The sequence below is a fragment of the Salvelinus fontinalis genome, unplaced genomic scaffold (genome assembly GCF_029448725.1).
Source record: "Salvelinus fontinalis isolate EN_2023a unplaced genomic scaffold, ASM2944872v1 scaffold_0017, whole genome shotgun sequence".
Classification (NCBI taxonomy): Eukaryota; Metazoa; Chordata; class Actinopteri; order Salmoniformes; family Salmonidae; genus Salvelinus; species Salvelinus fontinalis.
Window position 1 is genome coordinate 796,544 of NW_026600226.1, and position 18,713 is coordinate 815,256.

At 47.2% G+C, this 18,713-nt stretch overlaps 2 protein-coding genes and 2 non-coding genes across 6 annotated transcripts in view; 1 reads left to right on the forward strand and 3 right to left on the reverse strand.

The window, feature by feature from the left end:
* gtf2f2a (general transcription factor IIF, polypeptide 2a) overlaps nucleotides 1–3,026 on the forward strand; it is a 22,445-nt gene extending 19,419 nt beyond the window's left edge. For all 3 annotated transcript variants that reach the window (XM_055910530.1, XM_055910532.1, XM_055910533.1), the window contains one exon: nucleotides 1,820–3,026. In XM_055910530.1, the coding sequence (XP_055766505.1) occupies nucleotides 1,820–1,951 (132 nt within the window). In that variant the 3' untranslated portion in view covers nucleotides 1,952–3,026. The remainder of the gene's footprint in view (nucleotides 1–1,819) is intronic.
* Nucleotides 3,027–6,036: 3,010 nt separating this feature from the next.
* On the reverse strand, nucleotides 6,037–13,698 carry LOC129842137 (translationally-controlled tumor protein homolog). The gene is made up of 6 exons (XM_055910544.1): nucleotides 13,580–13,698; nucleotides 13,034–13,107; nucleotides 12,601–12,788; nucleotides 11,792–11,897; nucleotides 11,220–11,336; nucleotides 6,037–6,526 (listed from the first exon to the last, which is right to left on the reverse strand). Exons 1-6 carry the CDS (start codon nucleotides 13,605–13,607, stop codon nucleotides 6,524–6,526), a joined length of 516 nt encoding a protein of 171 aa, XP_055766519.1. The 5' UTR covers nucleotides 13,608–13,698; the 3' UTR covers nucleotides 6,037–6,523.
* LOC129842151 (small nucleolar RNA SNORA31) lies at nucleotides 9,266–9,401 on the reverse strand. The gene has a single exon (XR_008757474.1). It is a non-coding gene; the product is annotated as a small nucleolar RNA SNORA31 (small nucleolar RNA).
* LOC129842148 (small nucleolar RNA SNORD58) lies at nucleotides 11,516–11,594 on the reverse strand. The gene has a single exon (XR_008757471.1). It is a non-coding gene; the product is annotated as a small nucleolar RNA SNORD58 (small nucleolar RNA).
* Nucleotides 13,699–18,713: the final 5,015 nt, after the last annotated feature.

Below are 18,713 nucleotides of genomic sequence, written 5' to 3' on the forward strand. Positions count from 1 at the left end.
ACGGGTCGTCCGTGGTGGCCTCGTCAATCTGCAGCCGTAGAGACGGCTGTCTAATAAACGGGTCGTCCGTGGTGGCCTCGTCAATCTGCCGCCGTAGAGACGGCTGTCTAATAAACGGGTCGTCTGTGGTGGCCTCGTCAATCTGCCGCCGTAGAGACGTCTGTCTAATAAACGGGTCGTCTGTGGTGGCCTCGTCACTCCGCCACCGTAGAGACGGCTGTCTAATAAACGGGTCGTCTGTGGTGGCCTCGTCAATCTGCCGCCGTAGAGACGTCTGTCTAATAAACGGGTCGTCCGTGGTGGCCTCGTCAATCTGCCGCCGTAGAGACGTCTGTCTAATAAACGGGTCGTCTGTGGTGGCCTCGTCAATCTGCCGCCGTAGAGACGTCTGTCTAATAAACGGGTCGTCTGTGGTGGCCTCGTCAATCTGCCGCCGTAGAGACGGCTGTCTAATAAACGGGTCGTCCGTGGTGGCCTCGTCAATCTGCCGCCGTAGAGACGGCTGTCTAATAAACGGGTCGTCTGTGGTGGCCTCGTCACTCCGCCGCCGTAGAGACGGCTGTCTAATGAACGGGTCGTCTGTGGTGGCCTCGTCACTCCGCCACCGTAGAGACGGCTGTCTAATGAACGGGTCGTCTGTGGTGGCCTCGTCAATCTGCCGCCGTAGAGACGGCTGTCTAATAAACGGGTCGTCTGTGGTGGCCTCGTCAATCTGCCGCCGTAGAGACGGCTGTCTAATAAACGGGTCGTCTGTGGTGGCCTCGTCAATCTGCCGCCGTAGAGACGGCTGTCTAATAAACGGGTCGTCCGTGGTGGCCTCGTCAATCTGCAGCCGTAGAGACGGCTGTCTAATAAACGGGTCGTCTGTGGTGGCCTCGTCACTCCGCCACCGTAGAGACGGCTGTCTAATAAACGGGTCGTCTGTGGTGTCCTCGTCAATCTTCCGCCGTAGAGACGGCTGTCTAATAAACGGGTCGTCTGTGGTGGCCTCGTCACTCTGCCGCCGTAGAGACGGCTGTCTAATAAACGGGTCGTCCGTGGTGGCCTCGTCAATCTGCCGCCGTAGAGACGTCTGTCTAATAAACGGGTCGTCTGTGGTGGCCTCGTCACTCCGCCACCGTAGAGACGGCTGTCTAATAAACGGGTCGTCCGTGGTGGCCTCGTCAATCTGCCGCCGTAGAGACGTCTGTCTAATAAACGGGTCGTCTGTGGTGGCCTCGTCACTCCGCCACCGTAGAGACGGCTGTCTAATAAACGGGTCGTCCGTGGTGGCCTCGTCACTCCGCCACCGTAGAGACGGCTGTCTAATAAACGGGTCGTCTGTGGTGTCCTCGTCAATCTTCCGCCGTAGAGACGGCTGTCTAATAAACGGGTCGTCTGTGGTGGCCTCGTCACTCTGCCGCCGTAGAGACGGCTGTCTAATAAACGGGTCGTCCGTGGTGGCCTCGTCAATCTGCCGCCGTAGAGACGTCTGTCTAATAAACGGGTCGTCTGTGGTGGCCTCGTCACTCCGCCACCGTAGAGACGGCTGTCTAATAAACGGGTCGTCCGTGGTGGCCTCGTCAATCTGCCGCCGTAGAGACGTCAGTCTAATGAACGGGTCGTCTGTGGTGGTTTGTTTCAATCAGGTGGATTTTTGTCAAGTTAGTGATGTAATAATTTCTACACAATATTTCCTTTTTGTAGAAGATTCAACAGGGAATTCTAGACCGGACTGGAAACTCAAAGCTCTCCCTATTCCTGTCTGATCGCAGTCTATATTATAATACAACACCTCTTAACTCTCGCTTGTCTCTCCTCCTCCTCCGCCCTCATTCAGAGTTACCTGAAAGAGATTCTGCGTGACATCGGCATCTACAACGTGAAGGGAACCCACAAGAACACGTGGGAGCTAAAGCCAGAGTACCGACACTACCAGGGAGGAGAGGAGGAGAAGGAGACTGACGACTAGCCTGGTCTGGAGCCCCACCACTAGGAGACTGACGACTAGGGTGGTCTGGAGCCCCACCACTAGCCTGGTCGGGAGCCCCACCACTAGGAGACTGACGACTAGCCTGGTCTGGAGCCCCACCACTAGGAGACTGACGACTAGCCTGGTCTGGAGCCCCACCACTAGGAGACTGACGACTAGCCTGGTCTGGAGCCCCACCACTAGGAGACTGACGACTAGCCTGGTCTGGGAGCCCCACCACTAGGAGACTGACGACTAGCCTGGTCTGGAGCCCCACCACTAGGAGACTGACGACTAGCCTGGTCTGGAGCCCCACCACTAGGAGACTGACGACTAGCCTGGTCTGGAGCCCCACCACTAGGAGACTGACGACTAGCCTGGTCTGGGAGCCCCACCACTAGGAGACTGACGACTAGCCTGGTCTGGAGCCCCACCACTAGGAGACTGACGACTAGCCTGGTCTGGAGCCCCACCACTAGGAGACTGACGACTAGCCTGGTCTGGGACCTCCCTAGAAAGCTCACCAGTAGATTGGAGTGTCGTTTAGTTTTTTTTATAGACTTCAAAAATGTTTTTTATAATGATGCAGAGAAGTTGTCAAGCTACTGATGTGTTTAGTTGGCCAGTTAGTACCGGATCACTGGCCCTATACTACATGTCGGTGAAGTCCCAAGTGGCACCCTATTCCCTATATAGTGCACTACTTTACACCAGGACCCTGGTCAAATTTAGTGCACTACTTTAAACCAGGACCCTGGTCAAATTTAGTGCACTACTTTAAACCAAGACCCTGGTCAAATTTAGTGCACTATTTAGAGAATAGGGTGCCACTTTTTGAAGGATTCCTACTATTCTGAGCAGTGAGGTGTTTTAGGTTCATCTCACCTGGGATTCCTACTATGAGTCGGTTTGACTGACGTCTATTCCTGTGTTTGTGATCTGACCGTTACTTTCAATCAGGGATCGTTCAGCCTACAGACACACGGCTTGTAACATGGCAACCACGGGTCAATAGCTACAAGTTGTTTTTAAAATGGGATTTAATGACTGTTGGAATAAACTTTTTTTGTAAAAATGTACGTCTGCTTTCTTTTAGAAATGAGGTGTTACCCTCGTTCGAGCACACCCCTACTAAAACTCTTAGGTTACCCCAGTCAGATCACACCCCTACTAACACCTAGGTTACCCCAGTCAGATCACACCCCTACTAAAACACCTAGGTTACCCCAGTCAGAACACACCCCTACTAAAACACCTAGGTTACCCCAGTCAGAACACACCTACTAAAACACCTAGGTTACCCCAGTCAGATAACACCCCTACTAAAACACCTAGGTTACCCCAGTCAGATCACACCCCTACTAAAACACCTAGGTTACCCCAGTCAGATCACACCGCTACTAAAACACCTAGGTTACCCCAGTCAGAACACACCCCTACTAAAACACCTAGGTTACCCCAGTCAGAACACACCTACTAAAACACCTAGGTTACCCCAGTCAGAACACACCTACTAAAACACCTAGGTTACCCCAGTCAGATAACACCCCTACTAAAACTCCTAGGTTACCCCAGTCAGAACACACCTACTAAAACACCTAGGTTACCCCAGTCAGATAACACCCCTACTAAAACACCTAGGTTACCCCAGTCAGATAACACCCCTACTAAAACACCTAGGTTACCCCAGTCAGATCACACCGCTACTAAAACACCTAGGTTACCCCAGTCAGAACACACCTACTAAAACACCTAGGTTACCCCAGTCAGAACACACCTACTAAAACACCTAGGTTACCCCAGTCAGATCACACCCCTACTAAAACACCTAGGTTACCCCAGTCAGAACACACCTACTAAAACACCTAGGTTACCCCAGTCAGATCACACCCCTACTAAAACACCTAGGTTACCCCAGTCAGATCACACCCCTACTAAAACACCTAGGTTACCCCAGTCAGATCACACCTACTAAAACACCTAGGTTACCCCAGTCAGATAACACCCCTACTAAAACACCTAGGTTACCCCAGTCAGATCACACCCCTACTAAAACTCCTAGGTTACCCCAGTCAGATAACACCCCTACTAAAACTCCTAGGTTACCCCAGTCAGATAACACCCCTACTAAAACACCTAGGTTACCCCAGTCAGATAACACCCCTACTAAAACACCTAGGTTACCCCAGTCAGAACACACCTACTAAAACACCTAGGTTACCCCAGTCAGATCACACCTACTAAAACACCTAGGTTACCCCAGTCAGATCACACCCCTACTAAAACACCTAGGTTACCCCAGTCAGAACACACCTACTAAAACACCTAGGTTACCCCAGTCAGAACACACCTACTAAAACTCCTAGGTTACCCCAGTCAGATCACACCGCTACTAAAACACCTAGGTTACCCCAGTCAGAACACACCCCTACTAAAACTCTTAGGTTACCCCAGTCAGATCACACCCCTACTAAAACACCTAGGTTACCCCAGTCAGAACACACCTACTAAAACACCTAGGTTACCCCAGTCAGATCACACCCCTACTAAAACACCTAGGTTACCCCAGTCAGAACACACCCCTACTAAAACACCTAGGTTACCCCAGTCATTTCACACCCCTACTAAAACTCCTAGGTTACCCCAGTCAGATCACACCCCTACTAAAACACCTAGGTTACCCCAGTCAGATCACACCCCTACTAAAACTCCTAGGTTACCCCAGTCAGATCACACCCCTACTAAAACTCCTAGGTTACCCCAGTCAGATCACACCCCTACTTAAACACCTAGGTTACCCCAGTCAGATCACACCCCTACTAAAACACTTAGGTTACACCTAGGTTACCCTAGTCATGTGCAGTAGGATACCTGTGGAATGACTTGGTGTGTGCAGTAGGATACCTGTGGAATGACTTGGTGTGCAGTAGGATACCTGTGGAATGACTGGGGTGTGGGCAGTAGGATACCTGTGGAATGACTTGGTGTGCAGTAGGATACCTGTGGAATGACTTGGGGTGTGGGCAGTAGGATACCTGTGGAATGACTTGGTGTGCAGTAGGATACCTGTGGAATGACTTGGTGTGCAGTAGGATACCTGTGGAATGACTTGGGGTGTGCAGTAGGATAACTGTGGAATGACTGGGGTGTGCAGTAGGATACCTGTGGAATGACTTGCTGTGTGTGCAGTAGGATACCTGTGGAATGACTTGCTGTGTGTGCAGTAGGATACCTGTGGAATGACTGGGGTGTGCAGTAGGATACCTGTGGAAGGTCCTGGGCAGTAGGATACCTGTGAAATGACTGGGGCAGTAGGATAACTGAACGGTTCCTGATAGAAAATCCACCAATAGAACGCAGCTCATCTGTATGAAGCGTCTCAGTAGGAGCGCTGACCCAGGAACAGATCCCACCTATCCGTGGAAATCTGAAACTGATCCGAGACCAGCCGTCCTACTGAGACGTTAGTAAATACAGCCCCCGGATGGGATTCCTTCATGTCAGATGTTTTAAAAACTATAGATTTATGTCTGGTTGAACGGCCGTGTTTGAGAGCGTCAAAACTGATGTATCATGGGTAAATCGGGACTGACCGATGTACAAATAATATCGAGCAGTTATACACACGATGCAAGGTGATCAGTCAGTTGACTCACCTTTAAAGTCAGCCGCCATGCCGAACGCACCCAATGTTAATCAACACAGTATGGACCCAAACAGACCCCATCAGAACAGGGTTTCCTGACCCGCTGCTCAGGGACCAGACCCCATCAGAACAGGGTTTCCTGACCCGCTGCTCAGGGACCAGACCCCATCAGAACAGGGTTTCCTGACCCGCTGCTCAGGGACCAGACCCCATCAGAACAGGGTTTCCTGACCCGCTGCTCAGGGACCAGACCCCATCAGAACAGGGTTTCCTGACCCGCTGCTCAGGGACCAGACCCCATCAGAACAGGGTTTCCTGACCCGCTGCTCAGGGACCAGACCCCATCAGAACAGGGTTTCCTGACCTGCTGCTCAAGGCCCAGAACCCAACGTTAATCTGGGGAGGTACTGTATCAGAGTGAACGTAGACGGAGGACGGATGTATTTCGGCCAATAGGCCCATTTATTTCACAACATAGTGTCAATGAGTCCTTTACAATGGTGTGTGAGAGAGCAAGGTGGGAGCTTAAATGTCGCTGGACATCTGATGGGAAGTCGCCACACGCACACAGCAGCCAAGCCGGTTCAATCCATCCATCCATGGTGGTGAGGGGGGGGGGGGCGGTCCCGACCCGGCGACCGGCCGTTTAGAAACAGAGGCCCGGCGTCTCCCTCGGAGGCCAGATGCGGGGGACGAAGAGAAGGTGGTGGTTGGTTAAAACTTGATTACAGAAAGACACGTCTGTCCCAGGTGTTGGGGCGGAATACTGGCAGGGTCAGTCTGTCCATGATCAGGGCGGAGGTCGCTACGGTAACAAGCAGGCGGGGTCGGGGTCAGTCTGTCCATGATCAGGGCGGTTGTAGCTATGGTAACAAGCAGACACGCTCCCTCCCGATCCAGGCACTTCTGTTAGACGTCCAGATGGTTTACTGCACAGAGGAGACAGAGGAGAGACTGTTACCCACGTGGAGATGGATAGAGGAGATGGAGGAGAGACCATTACCCACGTGGAGATGGATAGAGGAGACCATTACCCACGTGGAGATGGATAGAGGAGAGACTATTACCCACGTGGAGATGGATAGAGGAGAGACTATTACCCACGTGGAGATGGATAGAGGAGACAGAGACTATTACCCATGTGGATGGATAGAGGAGAAACTATTACCCACGTGGAGATGGATAGAGGAGAGACTATTACCCACGTGGAGATGGATAGATGAGACTATTACCCACGTGGAGATGGATAGAGGAGACAGACTATTACCCACGTGGATGGATAGAGGAGACAGAGACTATTACCCACGTGAATGGATAGAGGAGAGACTATTACCCACGTGGATGGATAGAGGAGAGACTATTACCCATGTGGAGATGGATAGAGGAGATGGAGGAGAGACCATTACCCACGTGGAGATGGATAGAGGAGACCATTACCCACGTGGAGATGGATAGAGGAGAGACTATTACCCACGTGGAGATGGATAGAGGAGACCATTACCCACGTGGAGATGGATAGAGGAGAGACTATTACCCACGAGGAGATGGATAGAGGAGACAGGAGAGACTATTACCCACGTGGAGATGGATAGAGGAGAGACTATTACCCACGTGGAGATGGATAGAGGAGACAGAGACTATTACCCACGTGGATGGATAGAGGAGAAACTATTACCCACGTGGAGATGGATAGAGGAGAGACTATTACCCACGTGGAGATGGATAGAGGAGACAGACTATTACCCACGTGGAGATGGATAGAGGAGACAGAGACTATTACCCACGTGAATGGATAGAGGAGAGACTATTACCCACGTGGATGGATAGAGGAGAGACTATTACCCATGTGGAGATGGATAGAGGAGATGGAGGAGAGACCATTACCCACGTGGAGATGGATAGAGGAGACCATTACCCACGAGGAGATGGATAGAGGAGAGACTATTACCCACGTGGAGATGGAGACAGGAGAGACTATTACCCACGTGGAGATGGATAGAGGAGACAGAGACTATTACCCACGTGGAGATGGATAGAGGAGACAGAGACTATTACCCACGTGGAGATGGATAGAGGAGACAGAGACTATTACCCATGTGGATGGATAGAGGAGAAACTATTACCCACGTGGAGATGGATAGAGGAGAGACTATTACCCACGTGGAGATGGATAGAGGAGACAGAGACTATTACCCATGTGGATGGATAGAGGAGAGACTATTACCCACGTGGAGATGGATAGAGGAGAGACTATTACCCACGTGGAGATGGATAGATGAGACTATTACCCACGTGGAGATGGATAGAGGAGACAGGAGAGACTATTACCCACGTGGAGATGGATAGAGGAGAGACTATTACCCACGTGGAGATAGATAGGGGAGACAGGAGAGACTATTACCCACGTGGAGATGGATAGATACAGAGGAGAGACTATTACCCACGTGGAGATGGATAGAGGAGAGACTATTACCCATGTGGAGATGGATAGAGGAGACACAGGAGAGACTGTTACCCACGTGGAGATGGATAGAGGAGACACAGGAGACTATTACCCACATGGAGATGGATAGAGGAGACACAGGAGAGACTGTTACCCACGTGGAGATGGATAGAAGAGACTATTACCCATGTGGAGATGGATAGAGGAGACAGGAGAGACTATTACCCACGTGGAGATGGATAGAGGAGACACAGGAGAGACTATTACCCACGTGGAGATGGATAGAGGAGACACAGGAGAGACTATTACCCACGTGGAGATGGATAGAGAGACTATTACCCACGTGGAGATGGATAGAGGAGACACAGGAGAGACTATTACCCACGTGGAGATGGATAGAGGAGAGACAGGAGAGACCATTACCCACGTGGAGATGGATAGAGGAGACAGAGGAGAGGCTATTACCCACGTGGAGATGGATAGAGGAGACACAGGAGACTATTACCCACGTGGAGATGGATAGAGGAGACACAGGAGAGACTATTACCCACGTGGAGATGGATAGAGGAGACACAGGAGAGACTATTACCCACGTGGAGATGGATAGAGACACAGGAGAGACTATTACCCACGTGGAGATGGATAGAGAGACTATTACCCACGTGGAGATGGATAGAGGAGACACAGGAGAGCCTATTACCCACGTGGAGATGGATAGAGAGACTATTACCCACGTGGAGATGGATAGAGGAGACACAGGAGAGACTATTACCCACGTGGAGATGGATAGAGGAGAGACAGGAGAGACTATTACCCACGTGGAGATGGACAGAGACAGAGGAGAGACTATTACCCACGTGGAGATGGATAGAGGAGACACAGGAGACTATTACCCACGTGGAGATGGATAGAGGAGACACAGGAGAGACTATTACCCACGTGGAGATGGATAGAGGAGACACAGGAGAGACTATTACCCACGTGGAGATGGACAGAGACAGAGGAGAGACTATTACCCACGTGGAGATGGATAGAGGAGACACAGGAGAGACTATTACCCACATGGAGATGGATATGAGAGACTATTAGGTGTGTCTGATTGGTCCCTAGTCAAAAGTAGTTAACTAGAAAGTGAATAGGGGCCATTTGGGACAAAACCCCTAATCAACGTGCACGTGTGGCTCCTGCCTCTGCCGGGGGCCGGTACCGCCTCAGGTAAACACCTTCGTGTGTTCCTCTTCTCTATCCGTACAGCCACTCAGTCAGGCAGTCGGGGAAAGTCAAGGGAAGATTTCATTTAGCATCCAATTGCAAACCCAGAAGTCACGGTGGAGAACTTCAGGTCTATCAGATGAATGCGTGGGCTTAGTAGTCAGAGAGTGGTGTGACTGGTATCTATCACCATTCAACCACCCGTGACCCCCTCCCTTAAAGCTGATGGTAAAGGCACCATTCAACCACCCGTGATCCCCTCCCCTAAAGCTAAGGGTAAAGGCACCATTCAACCACCCGTGATCCCCCTCCCTTCAAGCTGAGGGTAAAGGCACCATTCAACCACCCGTGATCCCCCTCCTTTAAAACTGAGGGTAAAGGAACCATTTAACCACCCGTGACCCCCTCCCTTAAAGCTGAGGGTAAAGGCACCATTCAACCACCCGTGTTCCCCCTCCCTTAAAGCTGAGGGTACAGGCACCATTCAACCACCCGTGATCCCCTCCCTTAAAGCTACGGGTAAAGGCACCATTCAACCACCCGTGACCCCCCCTCCCTTAAAGCTGCGGGTAAAAGAACCATTCAACCACCCATGATCCCCTCCCTTAAAGCTACGGGTAAAAGGCACCATTCAACCACCCGTGTTCCCCCTCCCTTAAAGCTACGGGTAAAGGCACCATTCAACCACCCGTGATCCCCTCCCTTAAAGCTGAGGGTAAAGGCACCATTCAACCACCCGTGATCCTCTGTGTTCCTGACGCAGTAATAGTGGATGTACATGCCACACCCTGTGCATTCTTCCCCTCTGACTGACGTGGCTGTGCCCGTGGGTGTTGGCGTTTATATAGGGTTCTATAGGGCTCTGGTCTAAAGTAGTGCACTATATAGGGAATAGGGTTCTATAGGGCTCTGGTCTAAAGTAGTGCACTATGTAGGGAATAGGGTTCTATAGGGCTCTGGTTTAAAGTAGTGCACTATACAGGGAATAGGGTTCTATAGGGCTCTGGTCTATAGTAGTGTACTATATAGGGAAATGGGTTCTATAGGGCCCTGGTCTAAAGTAGTGCACTACATATGGAATAGGGTGCTACTTATGTCATTTCAGTGGTAACTACACCCCCTATAGAGAACTACAGTATATCGTCATGGTAACTACATCCCCTACAGAGAACCAGACAGTCCTCCATCCCCTATAGAGAACCAAACAGTCCTCCATCGTCATGGTGGTAACTACATCCCCTATAGAGAACCAGACAGTCCTCCATCGTCATGGTTACTACATCCCCTACAGAGAACCAGACAGTCCTCCATCCCCTATAGAGAACCAAACAGTCCTCCATCGTCATGGTGGTAACTACATCCCCTATAGAGAACCAGACAGTCCTCCATCGTCATGGTTACTACATCCCCTATAGAGAACCAGACAGTCCTCCATCATCATGGTAACTACATCCCCTATAGAGAACCAGACAGTCCTCCATCGTCATGGTAACTACATCCCCTATAGAGAACCAAACAGTCCTCCATCGTCATGGTGGTAACTACATCCCCTATAGAGAACCAGACAGTCCTCCATCGTCATGGTTACTACATCCCCTATAGAGAACCAGACAGTCCTCCATTGTCATGGTGGTAACTACATCCCCTATAGAGAACCAGACAGTCCTCCATCGTCATGGTTACTACATCCCCTATAGAGAACCAGACAGTCCTCCATCATCATGGTAACTACATCCCCTATAGAGAACCAGACAGTCCTCCATCGTCATGGTAACTACATCCCCTATAGAGAACCAGACAGTCCTCCATCGTCATGGTGGTAACTACATCCCCTATAGAGAACCAGACAGTCCTCCATCGTCATGGTAACTACATCCCCTATAGAGAACCAGACAGTCCTCCATCGTCATGGTGGTAACTACATCCCCTAGAGAACTAGACAGTCCTCCATCGTCATGGTAACTTACGTATTTCTCGATCTCGATGCCGTCTTTGAAGAAAACGAAGAACGGTGTGACTCCGTCCTCGCGGTAGTCTAGCAGGCCGATGGCGCCGTCACAGTTCATGGACTCACCGGTGAAAAACTGGAAGGAGAAGCGCGGGGCAACGTGTTTCAAGACGACATACAAGGGAGACACTGTTCATTCATAGGTTCACACACGAGGAAGACGAGCGGCCTTCTTTTGGAACAAACCACACAAACACACACACACACGCCGTCCTTCTATTCCAAAAGTCAAAGTGTAAGCCGGTGACTTGACAACGTACTCAGGTTAAAATTACAGATGTTAGTTTCATAGGTCACAACCTCTAAAGGTGTCCTAAGATTGTCATCACTGTACGTTCCAGCGGCCATTTTAACTCGCCCTCATTCATCCAATATAAAAACGGGAGTGTGTTCATAACATACACGTCCCAAATGCCCCCCCCCCCCCCCCCCCCATTTCCCCTTTATAGTGCACTAAATATGGACCTTGGACAGGGGAAAAGGGATACATTTGGGACTCGGCCATGCGATCAGGGGGGAGGTTTCTCTCACCTGGTATTTATCGAGGTTACCCAGGATCATCTTAACAGCTGCTGGAGCTCCAGCCACGAAGGCCTGGACCCTCTTAGAATTCTGCTCCTCCAGCTTTGCCTTGACCCTGGGGGGGGGGGGGGGACAGACATGTTACATTCACAACATTCCCCAACGGGCTTCCTGATACTCCCAGGAAACAGAACCCTGCTTGTGCACTTGTTCATTTCATTACCCATATTTTATCTGGGTCAAGTTGACTGAGAACACATTCTCATTGACAGCAACGACCCGGGGAATAGTTACAGGAGAGACTGGAAATGGACCATATAGAGACCCCCTGTGGTTTAACACCCATTTAGACTGGACTGATCCATATTGACCCCCTGTGGGTTTAACAGGTATTTACACCCATTTAGACTGGACTGATCCATATCGACTCCCCGTGGTTTTAACAGGTATTTACACCCATTTGAGACCCATAATGTAACACCTTCCCTATTCAATCCGAGATGTACTAGCAGGCCGTGTAGAAAGTGTAAGGGACATTTGATGCCACTAGTATCACAGTTAACAAAAACCAGAGAGAAGTTGCCCAGGTTGTCAAGTGCATTTTATTGGCCTGACAGTTGAGTCTTATTTGCGGTTTAAATATCACTCTCGCCCTGTTACTGACGTTGGGCCAGTAACTGAAAGGTTGCCGGATCGAATCCCAGAGTTGACATGGTAAATTAAAGTGTCTTTCTGCCCCTGAACAAGGTAGTTAACCCGATAGGCCGTCGTTGTAAACAAGAAATGTAAAAACAGATTATATGACAAAAGACACTTACGCCTTCATATAGCCCTTGATGTAGCTCTGGTAGGCCTTCTTGTTGTAGGCTGAGGTCTCCTGCAGTTTGCTGTTGAGCACAATGTCAACTCCGCTGACTGTGGCTGCTTCACTGCCCTCATCTCCGCCCTCTGCAGAGGCGTTGGCACCGATCAAAGCACCGTCGACGTCCTCCGATCTTGAAGTGAGCTGGAAGGGGGGGGGAGAGATTCTGGTTAGGCTAGCAGGCTAACGTTACAACGGTATCAACACGTCATCATAGTTACCTAGCAGGTCCGTTTAACAAGCCGAAATTGCCAAACGTGTTTCATAACCCTCCTGTATTTTTTTTAAGTTAGTGAAATAAATGGAATAGCTAGCCAAGATGCTAACAGCTAAGGAAGATAACTGTATTGAAACGGTAAAGTAACTTAGTGGACGTTAGTTTAACGTACCTTTCCCTGTACCTCGTACAGCATACCGTCGCAGATCTCCGTGATTTTGTAAACCTCGGTGAATAGCTCATCTCCTGAAATACATCATTATTAGCCAACGCATACCCAAACTTGGAGTTGAAACGGTAGATAACTATTGTGTGAGTTAGTAGGCTAACTAAAAAAAATCAGCTGTTTACAATAGAAACAGGGCAGTTAGTATAGCTTGTTACCTAGCTAGCCAGTTAATGCTAGCTAGTTAGCCAAATGCCGGTAGGCCTCGCTAACTAGCAGGGAAATGCTAACTCTTCGGAAAACCTAAACAGTCTACCGGTTTACTCCGTTATACAGTACATATAAAATATAAATTGGATAGATCACGGTACAGAATACCACGGGGACTACGACGAAGTTTAAAAAGTAATTTCCACCACATCGTTGGCACAAAAGGCCATAGAACTTCCGGTAGGCCCCAATAAACACACTACAAATGCAGACCAACAACAAAAAAAGTGATATTTATGAAAAAATAATAACAAAGTACTGATAATAAAAACGTTAGTTTACCGGTGATGATATCCTTGTAGATTATCATTTTTGTTGGATTGTAGATGTGACGTTCAAGGGAAGATGGTTTTGGATCCCTACCCGTCTCAGGACTCGTATGGAAAAGGACAGAAAACAGCGGTTCCCCAACTTAGATAGCAGCGGTACTAGTGACGTCACGCCGAACGGTCTGCAAATATGGGTCACAGTCGCCCCCTTGAGGACATGTTGCGCGGTGCCGCTTCTCCGGGTGCGTTCCAGCCTGCACTTCTTATTTAGTCTCAGGTTTTAAGCAGTCGAGGAGTCGGGCGGGTTGACTTTGTGTTGGCCACCCCTTTTAATTTATTTATTTCACCTTTATTTAACCAGGTAGGCGTGTTGAGAACAAGTTCTCATTTACAACTGCGACCTGGTCAAGATAAAACAAAGCAGTGCGTCAAAAACAACAACACAGAGTTACACATGGGATAAACAAACGTACTGTAATGAAACAGCAGGGAGCAGGTCTCGAACCCTCGACCTTCTATCTAGCCCGAAGTCCACTGCGCAAAAGCATGCTCGTGCGGCAGAGCCGATTTCCGCGCTGATAAATCCAGGGTCCTTACACTACAGTCAATAACACAATTGAAAAATCTACCATGCAGTACTCTCCCAGTCAGGTTTGTCGTGCTGCCGGGAAGCGTCGCCACCCCATTTTTTTCCAATTTGAGAAAACACTGAGCTCGTAAAACTATTTCTGAAATTTGTATTCGGAAACATTTTAAATTAATTATATTTAAGGCCAGGCACCACGGGATAATAGGGATTTTTTTCTTTACTCTCATCAGACTGAAACTTTACCAGTTGAAAGTATACATAAATACAATATATTTAAAAATTACAATATGCAAATGAGGCAAACAGTCCTTAAATATGCGCGAATTTGCATATTATGAGAATCTGTTTTTCGACACATTGCTTCAAGGCAGAATTTTGTTTTGTTTTATTGGGATAAGACACTCAATGGTCAGACTTCTACAGATCAGTTTATCAAAGTATTGTCATTTCATGGAATTATTTAAAAACACTATTCACATGTATGACGGATGCATATTTTGCATATATTTACACATAAAATGACACTTAAACTCAAAACGACACAAGATATTTAAAAAAAGCCTCTGTAAAAGTCTGACTATAAGACCTAAGAACCTTTGTGTGGAATAATGGGAATGTACGTACTTTGAAGACTGAGAAAAATGAATTGGCGCACCGGGAACATGTCATTTTGAGAAAATGGCCGATAAAAATAGTGCAATTAAAATATGCTTTCCATAAATATGACCGACCATTCATGTCACATTAATTATGTACCTCGATCGGTGGATCAGGCACATTTTTTCTTTCATTCACTGCTTTTCTTCGCATTGCTTATTTTTATTCACATACTGTCGGTATATTCTTCGAGATTTTCTCATTTTGTCTCTCTTTACTTTGATTCTTCGCGGGGAAAATGATCAAACAAGGAAGTGCAGTGCGCGGGACATGAGGCATTTTAACCAATCAGGTTCCTGGAAAGAGCCTTTAAATGCCAGTAACCAATCGGATGTCAGAAAATGACTAATATTTCAGCACGAAGCACGACGTCTACAAAAGGATATAGCCATATATGGACGAGCTAACGATGTGGTCCGGAAACGAGCGTTTTGAATGATCGATGATTCAACATGGAGAGTTTTAAAAAATAGCGGATGAAGTTCTACATGAAACATGAAATCAAGAACGACATTTACGGAAGATGTAGTTGACGTGATACAAAATAAAGTATTTATATACATTATTGCCGTTGCAAGTATGGTTGCAAAATATCCCAAAGTCTGAAAATTGACAGATGGAAGCAAAATCACTTTTTTTTGCCTGTAGTGCCTGGCCTTAATTACCACTAAAATTTCATGAAAAATGACAAATAGAATGACAAATCAAAAACCTATGTACAGTCGTGGCCAAAAGTTTGAGAATGACACAAATATTAATTTCCACAAAGTTTGCTGCTTCAGTGTCTTTAGATATTTTTGTCAGATGTTACCATGGAATACTGAAGTATAATTACAAGCATTTCATAAATGTCAAAGGCTTTTCCATGAAGTTGAGTCAATATTTGCAGTGTTGACCCTTCTTTTTCAAGACCTCTGCAATCCGCCCTGGCATGCAGAATATCAGTCTGTCCCTGATGTTTTTCCTGGAGAGAAGTGGCTTCTTTGCTGCCCTTCTTGACACCAGGCCATCCTCCAAAAGTCTTCGCCTCACTGTGCGTGCAGATGCACTCACACCTGCCTGCTGCCATTCCTGAGAAAGCTCTGTACTGGTGGTGCCCCGATCCCGCAGCTGAATCAACTTTAGGAGACGGTCCTGGCGCTTGCTGGACTTTCTTGTGCGCCCTGAAGCCTTCTTCACAACAATTGAACCGCTCTCCTTGAAGTTCTTGATGATCCGATAAATGGTTGATTTAGGTGCAATCTTACTGGCAGCAATATCCTTGCATGTGAAGCCCTTTTTGTGCAAAGCAATGATGACGGCACATGTTTCCTTGCAGGAAACCATGGTTGACAGAGGAAGAACGATGATTCCAAGCACCACCCTCCTTTTGAAGCTTCCAGTCTGTTATTCGAACTCAATCAGCATGACAGAGTGATCTCCAGCCTTGTCCTCGTCAACACTCACACCTGTGTTAACGAGAGAATCACTGACATGATGTCAGCTGGTCCTTTTGTGGCAGTGCTGAAATGCAGTGGAAATGTTTTTGGGGGGATTCAGTTCATTTGCATGGCAAAGAGGGACTTTGCAATTAATTGCAATTCATCTGATCACTCTTCGTAACATTCTGGAGTATATGCAAATTGCCATCATACAAACTGAGGCAGCAGACTTTGCGAAAATTAATATTTGTGTCATTCTCAGAACTTTTGGCCACGACTGTATATCAGCATAGTGGTACACGCTTAGAAAAAAAGGTGCCATCTAGAACCTCAGTTGTACCCCATAGTAGAACCCTTTGAAGAACCCTATTTGACTCCAGGTAGAATAGAACCCTTTTGGTTCCAGGTAGAACCCTTTTGGTTCCATGTAGAACCCTTTCCACAGAGGGTTCTTCATGGAATCCAAAAGGGTTCTACCTGGAACCAAAAAGTGTTTTACCCGGAGCCAAAAAGTGTTTTACCCGGAGCCAAAAATGTTTGTCCTCTGGGGAGTGTCGGTAAACGGTGGTTTCTTCCCAGTGTTCTCTCTGGCCGTGGCGAGAATGATGAAGAACTGTCGGCTACGTTCGTGTTGCGCTGCGGACGCCTGTCAGAGGCTTGACCACTTGGGCCAATCAGAACGTTGGGAAAAATTAAAATAATCACCAGCAGTTCCCATCCAGCATTATAAACAACATGTCATTAACCACAAGCTTTAAAAGGCACGTCCGCAGCGGAACAGACCAGAGTGGCCATTGCAAAGCCCAAGGAGCCTGACCCTCTCTGGAAGTTGCTGTAGGGATATGTAGCCTCTACTGGCTATTGGCTGAGACGCAGGGTCCAGTCTAGCTTGATATGTTAGGGTGGACAAGTGGACAATGTGACTTGTCCCAAGTTAAAGGTTATAATGCATTCAGGTTATAGTTTATTGAGATAAATGAATACACCAACACCAAAAGATTGATTTTTATGGCAGTTTTACAATGAATTTCCTGCAATTCTACTTCAGTAATGACTTATGTCCACTACTTGGTCTATTGATTAGATAGCAGGTTAAATTTATGCAAATAAATTCTATGAATTGATAGTTCACCTCTGTATTTTGTCACTCCCTGATCTGTTTCACCTGTCTTGTGTTTGTCTCCACCGCGCCCACCAGGTGTCTCCCATTTTTCTCCGTTATCTCCTGTGTATTTATACCTGTGTTTTCTGTTTGTCTGTTTCCTGTTTGTCTTGTCAGGTCATACCAGTGTGTTTCCTGTTTGTCTTGTCAGGTCTTACCAGTGTGTTTCCTGTTTGTCTTGTCAGGTCATACCAGTGTGTTTCCTGTTTGTCTTGTCAGGTCATGCCAGTGTTTCCTGTTTGTCTTGTCAGGTCATACCAGTGTTTCCTGTTTGTCTAGTCAGGTCATACATATACTTGTGTTTGTCTCCACCGCGCCCACCAGGTGTCGCCCATCTTCTCCATTACATCCTGTGTGTTTAAACCTATGATAGAGTTATCAGAAGGTCAGGGGTTACAGTTGTATAAACCTATGATAGAGTTATCAGAAGGTCAGGGGTTACACCTGCATAAACCTATGATAGAGTTATCAGAAGGTCAGGGGTTACAGCTGTATAAACCTATGATAGAGTTATCAAAAGGTCAGGGGTTACACCTGCATAAACCTATGATAGAGTTATCAGAAGGTCAGGGGTTACAGCTGTATAAACCTGTGATAGCGTTATCAGAAGGTCAGAGGTTACAGCTGTATAAACCTACGATAGACTTGTAGGAATAGTATTTTTTGTTATTGACTATTTCTAAAGATTTTATTAAATATTTGATTTCAAGTAAAAAATATATTGCATTTAGGGGACAGATTTCAAACACTGTAAAATTTACCCGAGAGAATGAAGACATGAACCACTAATTCAATAGTTATGTTTTCATTTAAATAATAACATATTACATCTTTCATTGTAAATTCATGGGTCTTATTAATGAAATTAAAAATGTAATTACTTTTTTTCTCTCAAAATGATGTCAGTCACAATCATAAAAAAAAAACGTGTACAATAGTTTCCACTTTATCACAAAAAAATAAATATGTCCTTTAAGTTCATACATTTAGACAAGTTATTACAAGGGTATATATTGCGCAAGATTTTTAAAGAGAATACATTTTACTTTATTTTATATACAAAATTTGTGAGGAAGCAACCGAGCGTTCTTTCATTCGATTTCAGTAATATGTGCGTTCCAGAAGTTTCCCTGTAGGAGAGAAAAAGTTCCCTTATTAAGAAGGTGTAATTACATTTCTTATCCAGCAGGAGGCGACCTTCTAACATAAAGTGTGCATCGATCTTGAAAATGGTCTCCAAAACACGAATGCGATTTCATTAATTGAGTAACGCCAGAAGGTATTGCGATCTTTTATAATGTATTGGGAAGTTATATGT

Coding starts and splice junctions, on each gene's coding strand:
- LOC129842137 (XM_055910544.1), bottom strand. CDS start 13,607: ATGATAATCTACAAGGATATCATCACCG. Junction 13,108..13,579: donor CTACAAGGATATCATCACCG/GTAAACTAACGT, acceptor GATGTATTTCAG/GAGATGAGCTATTCACCGAG. Junction 11,898..12,600: donor ATCAAGGGCTATATGAAGGC/GTAAGTGTCTTT, acceptor CCCCCCCCCCAG/GGTCAAGGCAAAGCTGGAGG.